We start from the raw sequence: 9,894 nt of genomic DNA, 5'->3' as shown, positions 1-9,894 counted from the left end.
TAATAATAATAATAACGATGATGATGATGATGATGCCAGTAATATTAATAATAATAATAATAATAATAATAATAATAATAATAATAATCCATGAACTCGTATATCATAACTTTCACAGACATATAATAGAGAAAAATCTGAAACAATTTCCTTTATGGCTACACACACACACACACACACACACACACACACACACACACACACACACACACACACACACACACACCCAAAGGAACTATCATTCTATAATCACCATGCCCAGGTGACCATAATAACATATATGCAGGTAATTACAAGTGTGAATGTACAAACAAACTACGGGATTATTAGTGGTAGTAGTGTCGTCTAGTTCCGCCACTCAAATTTCCTTTCACGCGGGAGGGGTTGGGAGGAGACTCGGTATATAAGTGTCACGTGTTTGTGTGAGGATCATTCTTTCGTCTACCTTCGTCGTCATCGTCGTCGGCGTTAGGAGCAGCAGCAACATGTCGGCCACGGTAGTGTAGTGAAAGTGGGAGTCTTGGTGTTTGATAAGATGAAAATTGTCTGTGGTAAACAAAAATTATTAGTTCATTTGTTTATATATTTTTTTTTCTTTTAATTTTTCTATTCGTTAATTCGTTTTTTTTTTTCCTGTCGTCAACTATACAGGTACTCTTAGTGGCAACCGTGATGGGGGTGTGTATGGGCGACCCTGATATTAGTTTCCAGCACAATGGGCCTTCTTTCAGCGCCCCCATCCACTCCGCCCCTCCTCCCGTCCACAGGGGCCGCATCCACCCTACTTTCGGTCCTATTCACCCCACTCTCGGACCTATCCATCCTCACCACGGCCCTATCCATCCTAGCCACGGCCCCATCCATCCTAGCCACGGCCCTATCCATCCTAGCCACGACCCCATCCATCCTAGCCACGGCCCTATCCATCCTAGCCACGGCCCGATACACCCAAGCCATGGCCCTATCCATCAGAATTTGGGTACTTTTCGCCACAGTTCTGAGTCTATCTACCGTGAACCTGGCCCTCCTCCTCCTTCTCATCCTATCCACCGACCCTCTATCCATCTGGAGCCTGAACCTTTCCCTGATTTTGATCCCACTTACAGCCCTCCTCTCCACATTGCTCCTGGACCTATTCACCCAGATCCTCGCCCTATCCACCCTACCCTAGGCCCTATTCACCCTACCCTAGGCCCTATTCACCCTACCCGAGGCCCTATTCACCCTACCTTAGGCCCCATTCACCCTACCCCTGGCCCTGTTCACCCTACCCCTGGTCCTATACACCCTACTCCTGACCCTATCTTTCGGGATGAAGGTTCCATCCATCTTACCCCGATTCCTATCCACTCCACGCCAGCACCTATCCATTCTCCCATCGTCACTCCGCGTCCTATCCGTCCCCATCCTCGTCCTATCTTCCACCGCCGCCGACGCCCCCGCCCCTTCCACCCTAGCTTCCGGCCCATCCACTCCACACCTCTCCCTATCCCTACCACCCCTCGGCCTATCCCCCCGCCTCCAGCTCCTGTCCACAGACCCATCGCTCCAGCCTACGACTACGACACTAGTTATGAGTACGATGAGGTGAGGCCTTGATGACACACACACACACACATACACACACACACACACACTTGCTCGCGCGCGCGCTCTAAAAACAGACTCGTATGAACGCTAAACCTCACCTTTCAATCGTATTCCTTTTGTGTCTAAACCAGGAAATAACTTCAACTTTCTTTCCCCATATTAAACTAATGAAGTTGTTGTCTGTCAATATTGTTAGTGTTATATCCTGTACACCCTTCTGTTGATCAAGGCTTTATAGTAACCTCACTACATAATGGCTTATTCTCACCTAGCACAGTAATAAACTTTGGGATTGATCTTCCATTAAGTGTGAAGTATAGTGGTTCTTTGGAGTTTTTTGTTTACCCCTTTGAGGTCGATGGTTTAACCCTTTCGTCTTCAGAGAGTCAAGAGGCTAGACTTCTCCTCTCACGCATCAAGATATAATGTAGTTATGTCCCAGTGTTATGACTCGAACCACTAAGATCACCCCATGTAGCGAGATCTCAATGTACGTAAACTATTGTATTCTGTTGTATCAAGATTATATCAGGTAGTTTCAGGTACTGTTATTGTGTCCTGTTGTATTCTGTTGCATCATGATGTATTTTAATGAGACGTGATCTTCATCGTCAGGGCCCAATGCCGTATGAGTTCGGCTACGACGTGACGGACGACTATACTGGCGCCAACTACGGCCACCATGAGTCCAGCGACGGCTACACCACCCACGGCTCCTATTATGTGCCCCTCCCTGACGGCCGCCTACAGAAGGTGACTTATTATGTGGAAGGTGACTCAGGCTTCGTGGCCGAGATTACCTACGAGGGAGAGGCTCACTTCCCAGCCTACGTGCCTCCTCCTCCACTTCCACCACCACCACCACCACCACCACATTTCCGACCTGTTCCCGTCCATCAACCACCCATCAATTTCCATCCTTCCTTCCTCCATCAACCAGACCCTTATTATCCCTAGCCCTGTGTACTTAACGTGGTCGTAGTGATCGAATCTGTGTGTGTGTGTGTGTGTGTGTGATCTTTGATTCGATTACCAACGAAGGTAAGAGTTGTAATAATGATCGTTTAATTCTCCCAATAGATCAGTCACAGTCATTTTTTGGGGGGAGTTCTTGAGTGTGTGTGTGTGTGTGCAACTCTTGACCGCTTGCTTATAAATACTGCCGTTGCTTCTCTCTGTACAAAAAACAAAAAACTAAACAAGAAAAAAAAGATGCCATTTGCCATTATTGTTTTCTGACATGTTGTTGTTGTTGTTGTTGATTGAGGTGATGCCGTTGTGTTAATATTAACTATTAAAAGAATGAACTAGATGGAGTTTTTTTTTCTCTCTCTGACTTCTGACGCACACACACACACACACACACACACACATGCTCGCGCGCGTAAACTAAACTTTAATGCAATATATAACTAGAGAATTAAGTTTACGTTTACGCACACAAACCATTTTCCGGGTATACACATGTACACTGAGCTTTACATACATGAGTGTACAGGTAGACTAGATATCAGCTGGACTTACGTAAGATTAACTACAGGTAACCACACGTGCACTAAATTGCAGGTAATACTTGTAGACTAGAATTGAGGTGACCCACATATAAGCTAGATTATAGGCAGGTAATTGATGAGGCAGACAGATGCGAACACTACTTCCTGCTCCGAGCCACACACATACACACACACACGCACACACACACACACACACACACACACACACACACACACACACCATAAGGACGCCTTTGTGGTCGACGCTCCGCTCTAATTATAACACTTGGGTTGGCTAAGTGTTAAGGAAAGTGAAAAGATGATTGTCACTTTCTTTTACTTTTCTGCCCACCTGTTGTATGAACCTGCCAGCTTGCGTGTTTACCCAAGGCACCTTAGGGGGAGAGGGGGAGGTGAGGGGAGAGTGGGAGGTGAGGCAGGGTAAGAGGAGAGGAGAAAAGGAGGTGGGAAGAGTGGGGGAGAAGGAGTTGGAGGAGTGGGGAGACGGGAGAGAAGGGTAGGAAGAGAAGAGGAGGTAGAGTGGGAGAGTAGGAGGAGAAGAGGAGGTGGAGTGGGAGGGTAGGAGGAGAAGAGGAGGTGGAGTGGGAGGGTAGAGGAGAAAGAGGGTAGGTGGGAGGGGAGGGTGGGAGGGAGGATTGAGGAGAAGGGAGAGGAGGGTGGGGGTGAGGTAGAGAATGAAGGGGGGAGGGAGAAGGTAGAGGAAGAAAGGAGGAGATGGGGGCGTTACCTGTTACCTGGGAAGGGGGAGGGAGAGTTACCTGTTACTGTGGGGGGGAGGGAGTTACCTGTTACCGTGGGAGGGGGAGTTACCTGTTACCGTGGGAGGGAGAATTTCCTGTTACCTGGGTAGGGGGAGAAGGAGTTACCTGTTACCTGGGGGAGGGGAGTTACCTGTTACCTGGGGAGGGGGAAGGGGTTACCTGTTACCTGGGGGAGGGGCCTGTTACCTGGGGAGGGAGGAGTTACCTGTTACCTTGGGAGGGGAGAATTTCCTGTTACCTGGGTAGGGGGAGAAGGAGTTACCTGTTACCTGGGGAGGGGGGAAGGAGTTACCTGTTACCTGGGGAGGGGGAAGGAGTTACCTGTTACCTTGGGAGGGGGAGAATTTCCTGTTACCTGGGTAGGGGAGAAGGAGTTACCTGTTACCTGGGGAGGGGGTTAAGGGAGGGAGTTACCTGTTACCTGGGGAGGGGGGAGAATTTCCTGTTCCCTGGGTAGGGGGAGAAGGAGACAATAATCGGAGTGGCAAACACACAAACACGCATGAAGTCCAGACATACTGTATGTAATCATATATAAAATGCCTATGCAGTCACACGAAAAACATACACATACAGTCCACTCACAGTGCACTCACATATTTTCCTAATGATATCTTGAGCCGGACTGAGAACATTCGGTCTGATCACCACTTGCAAAGCGATGACACACGGACATGTACAGAACATGTGAGATCAGTGACTCAGTCCAGCGCCCGTCAATCCTGCTGACAGGAATTAGAATCGTGCAATCTGAGCGAATCCGTTGTAAATGAAAAACAAGCTGCTGCACCATACTGTGTAAGCTGTACCGGACGGGTATTATGATTACACACAGTGACAAAAGAAAGACAAATAAAAAAAACCATTTCTCCCCTAACAAGGCAAAGTAAAAAAAAAAAGTTGAATCAGAGTTTCCACATTTTCTCCAAACATATACTACTTAGACTAGCCTGCCATGGCCCCCCTAAAATCTTGCGCGGGGGCCATGGGCCCCAGTTTTTTGTAATCGCCAATTAAGACGAATATTGGCTTGCAGGATAGCGAAACTCGTTACGATGGACTCGAACAATATCATAGCAGGACACAGTAACAGAACCACATTTAGCTATCAATGAATCACTTCCTTAACACATGATATAAAGTCTTAACATAATTATTGTAGACACATATATTAAAGAATGTGTAATTATAAAATAAGTAATTCTTTCATATGTAAATTTATTTAATCCTTTACAATCACACTTTCGTATTACGAGTCTAATGCCAGCAGAGGTTTTAGCTGTTCACAGTAGGTCTGTAGGAGGTAGTCTGACCGGGTAGTCTCAGTGTATCCCCTACGTAGACGGCCACACGCCATCTGCAGAATCGTGTATTCATAAAATACCAGGGTAGCTCAGGGTAAACACCCACATAGGTTGCTTCACTCCCCTCTCTTATATCTTCACTACCTCGTAACCAAAAACTATTTTCTAACAAGTTATTAAGCCGTCACGTGGTTTCCCGTGGGCGGTAACATATAATTATAAGGAGGACCCTGGAGCACCAGTAGGAACTCTGGGATGTTCGGTATGGCCACACAGGACAACACCCGTCTCACATTACACTCAAGAGGAATCATCAATCCAGGCGGAAGTCATGAGAGCCAAACGCGCTACCACTGTACCACCGACACTCTCAAGAAAGTAAAAGTGGATCCCATAGGTCTGGTGCCAGTGTGGGAGGCACTGTACTAGGCCGCCATTACTTCCCCCAACTGCAACATTAAGTACCCATTCACAGGTGGGCGAACAATGACTTTCCCGTTGTAATTAGTGGTCATATGGCAATATGACCACTAATTACCAGCAATATGCTGGTAGAATTATGTATGTCGGAAAATATTTGAGTATTATCACCAGAATTTCCCCTTGTAAATGTGAGCATTCAAGAGAGCATCAAAACTTGGTGAAGGGATAACGTTTGGTGGTCCCAGGTAAAAAACTGTATCTGGATGAAAATAGAGGAATTAAAGACAATTGGTATGTGTCCCGTCACTCACCTAGATAGTCCTCGCTAACATTTTCACTGAGTCACCCCTTAGTAGAACGTGAACACCAGTTTTCTTTGATTTTTTCACTTTCTTGATATTACAGACTGATATTTCGAGTCTGTCTGGAACCTTCAATTAATAAGTCAGGAATATTTCATCTCCAAAATAATAGTTTGGAAATATTTGGTTAACAACACTAAACTTCCGGAAAAATTTGAAACCCGGAAATAAATACTCTTGAAATATATGGATTCCTGAGTTAATACTTCAGAAATACTTCCACCTGAGAGTGTAAAGATCCTAGTAATATATGGACACGGGCCAAGAACACTTATACACAACTATTTATACATAAATACACGCAAATACATCCACTCATACACACACGTCAACAAAATCACATAATTATACAAAATCGCATGCAAGCAAAAACATACACATAACACACCCAGATGTACGCACACACATGGAAACGTACATTGCACACAATATCTTATACACACATACACATACATAGAACCATACGTACAGTAACACGCAGACACATAATTATATACACAGTACACAAACTCTTAAGAATAAACACACACAAAACACACACATACACATACATCGACACACACACACACACACGCAAACACAAATATCCACACTCACACACACACACACACACACACACACACACACACACACACACTTTTTATGTCGTAGCTTGAGTGAAACAATTATATACGTTCTCACATCTCCAGTTAGTGGGGAAAGTTTATCGTAAAAACTGAGAGAATCTGAACCCAATGTGTGTGAGATAGAGAGTCGGGAGAGAGAAATGAGGGAGAGAGAGAGAAAAGTAATTTGATAGATAGAAAGAGAAGAGAAAGCACAATGAGAGAGAGAGAGAGAGAGAGAGAGCCAAAAATGAAATAAAATTATAACTAAATCGTATACCATATTTATGACACAAATATGAGCACTGAAAATTCCCGAAATATTCAATCTCGAGTCCCCCACCGTCAAGGCTACAAGCTACTGATGGTGACCTACTTATGTCTCCCACAATCTTGGAGGGCTTGTAGAAGTACATGGATGGTTTCTACAAGGTCCTGGAAGCTTTTACAAGATCCTGGAAGCTTCTAGAAGATCCTGAAAGCTTCTACATGATCCTTGAAGCTTCTACAAGATCATGAAAGCTCCTACAAGATCTTGAAAGCTTCTAAAAGATACTGGAAACCACTACAAGATCCTAAAGGCTTCCACCATTCCTAGAAGCTTTCACAAGATCCTGGACGCTTCTACAAGATCATGGATGCTCATATAAGATGCTTGAAGCTTCTACAAAGGGATACTCCTATAAGATGCTGAAAGCTTCTACAAGATCCCGGAGGCTTCCACAACTCTAGGAAGTTTCTGCAAGATCCTGTAAATTCCCACGAGATCTTGGATTCTCCTATAAGATGCTTGAAGCTTCTACAAGATTCTGGATGCTCCTTTAAGAAACTGGAAGCTTCTACAAGATCCCGGAGGCTTCCACAATTCCAGGAAGCTTCTACAAGATCCCGTAAGCTCCTACAAGATCCGGAGAGCTTTTACATGATGCTGGAGGGCTCCTCTCTGTTTGATATTACTTGCTTATAAGATCCTGAACCATTTGTGTACGGGATCCTCTCCGAGCTGAATAAAATCGTCTGGCATTAGTCAAGTGGCGTCCCCGTAGTGAAGGGTTAGTGGAGAGAGTCTACTAAGGACTTCCGAGGATCCTGCAACTGATTCACTAACTGGTGAGTCCCACAACTAGGATCCAAAGACTTTTCCTTTCTGCAGGTCCTCAGATGGCAGAGAGGGCATCCTGAAGAAAATGTTGAGGACGAATTTGTTAAGCCATCATCCTCAGAGGGTTAGACTTTCATCCTCAAATGGCAAAAACAGTTAAACTATTATCCTCGAAGGTTAAACCATTATCCTAAAAGGGTTTATCAACCATCCTCAAAGGCTTAAACCATCATCCTCAAAAATTTAACCACCATCCTCAGTGGGTTAACATAAACCCTAAACAAATTCTCAGTCACCTTCATTTTTCACTAAGAGAATAACGAGACAGTTCAATATCAGGTTTAGTGGACCAGCTCCCCGTCCCTCGTCAAGTGGCCCAGAGACGTGAGGATCTACACTTAATCTTCGGCTGATGACGAGGTGACGACTGAGTGAGAAAATATAAGTTTGGTCTGTTTACTAACTTCATTGCTGTCGAAATTGAGCTTTTTTGGCGGTATTTTTTGTATTTGTTTTGCTTGGGTCTTTTTTTGTATTATTTCTGTATATTTGTATCGTTTTGGTAAATTTTACGTTTCATATATTTTGTTTGTATTTTTGTAAAAACTGTTTTTGCAGATGTTCTTTTTTTTTATGTTTTTGTTCATTTTCTTTCGTTTTATATATTTTTGTAAAATTTTATGAATTTTATGTTTTATAGTCTTGTATTTTTATTTTATTTTACTGTTTATTAATTTTTAATAGCTATAAAAATAATTGTAAGTCATTGAAAACATTCACTATCTTATACAACTGAACTATACACACCTATATAAATTATCTTGGCATGATTATACAGTACATATGTAGTACATAAGTCTACAGGACATATGCATAAATTTCATACATTAGTCCTACATTATACGTAACAAAACTGAACTACTTTATATATGTATAATCTGTTTTATGTTTTTATTCATGTTATGTATAATTTTGAGCTGAAATTATAGGCAGGACTGATGGATGATTATATGTATAAATGTTACAGCCAATTTTTATAGCCATTCATATTACTTATTAACCCCTTGAGTACGACGAGTTAACCCCTTGATTACGATGACATATTCCCTGAGTCATCAAGTCATCATGTTCAAGGGGTTACCTCATTGGACTCATTGCGGTTAACTCATCGTACTCATTGGGGGTTAACTCATCGTACTCAAGGGTTTAACTCATCATACTCATGGGGTTAAGACTGTTACTGTACTCAGGGGTTTAACTCATTGTACTCAAGAGATTAACTCATCGTACTCATTGCGGTTAACTCATCGTACTCAAGGGATCAACTAAACACGACGTCAGATGTATTTTTTTTGGGTGTATAATTGAAATAATATAGCGTCGTTTCTACTTTTTCCCAATATTAATACAAAAAATAAATCTGGAGGTTATCGTAGTTTTTGCTTTCACTTCTATTAATTAAAAAAACAGGGAGTTATTGTAGTACTTGTCTTTGCAGCTATTACCCCACAAAATCGGCTTTCACTTCTGTTACTTTATTTTCTAATATTTAAAAAGAAACCAATCGGTAAATTAATGTAGTGCCTTCTTCCCAGTACCTAAAAAAAAAGAAAGTTGCAAGATTTTCACGATTCTTACTTTCTCTTCCAATACCTAAAAGACAGGCTTACGTACAATCTGGGAGAAATCATGGTACGATAAGTGGTTTTTCCACCCTTGCTGAATAGAGGAAATTGCAAAGAAAGTTCCAACAACAAGAACAGTTTAAATGCACTACTTAACGCCAAAGGTGAGCTCGTGTGCTTGATGATCGACTAAAATTGATGGTTTAGAAAAAAAGACAGACAGACATAAATACAAAGACTATAGAAACCCAGAACCAGACTGAGAAATAATCAGAAAGACAAACAGGCAGATATGGAAACAAGAGACAAACAGATAAGAGAAAGATTCTAAATAGATATCAGACAGACAGAGAGACAGACATACAGACAGACAGACAGACAGACACCTTCCAAGAACACCAGTCAGACACACTACAGAGATCAACAATAGTCGCCTCCTTAGAACACGAACACCACGTTAATTCACATCATATTGACCAAAATTTTCCCATTCGACCCCAAATTTTCCCTGAATCTAACCCCCCCACCACCACCTCCCCCTCCTCCCCCCCCCAAAAAAAAATCTCACTTTTCCTTTCACGAAGGGGGGGTCGTGTGAGGCCCCCAGG

At 43.0% G+C, this 9,894-nt stretch overlaps 1 protein-coding gene across 1 annotated transcript; it reads left to right on the top strand.

The window, feature by feature from the left end:
• The first annotated feature begins 462 nt into the window (after nucleotides 1-462).
• On the top strand, nucleotides 463-2,902 carry LOC121877733 (pollen-specific leucine-rich repeat extensin-like protein 1). Its single transcript, XM_042383589.1, has 3 exons — nucleotides 463-497; nucleotides 652-1,587; nucleotides 2,206-2,902. Exons 1-3 carry the CDS (start codon nucleotides 486-488, stop codon nucleotides 2,545-2,547), a joined length of 1,290 nt encoding a protein of 429 aa, XP_042239523.1. The 5' UTR covers nucleotides 463-485; the 3' UTR covers nucleotides 2,548-2,902.
• The last annotated feature ends 6,992 nt before the right edge of the window (nucleotides 2,903-9,894 follow it).

This window comes from Homarus americanus, unplaced genomic scaffold (assembly GCF_018991925.1).
Source record: "Homarus americanus isolate GMGI-L3 unplaced genomic scaffold, GMGI_Hamer_2.0 scaffold24523, whole genome shotgun sequence".
In the NCBI taxonomy this organism is placed as follows: domain Eukaryota; kingdom Metazoa; phylum Arthropoda; class Malacostraca; order Decapoda; family Nephropidae; genus Homarus; species Homarus americanus.
Note: the sequence above shows the minus strand (reverse complement) of the source record. Positions and strands in the feature narration are given on the sequence as shown.

Excerpts from the sequence above, each read along its gene's own strand:
- LOC121877733 (XM_042383589.1), top strand. Across the intron at positions 1,588-2,205 it reads CTAGTTATGAGTACGATGAG|GGCCCAATGCCGTATGAGTT; the intron begins GTGAGGCCTTGA and ends CTTCATCGTCAG.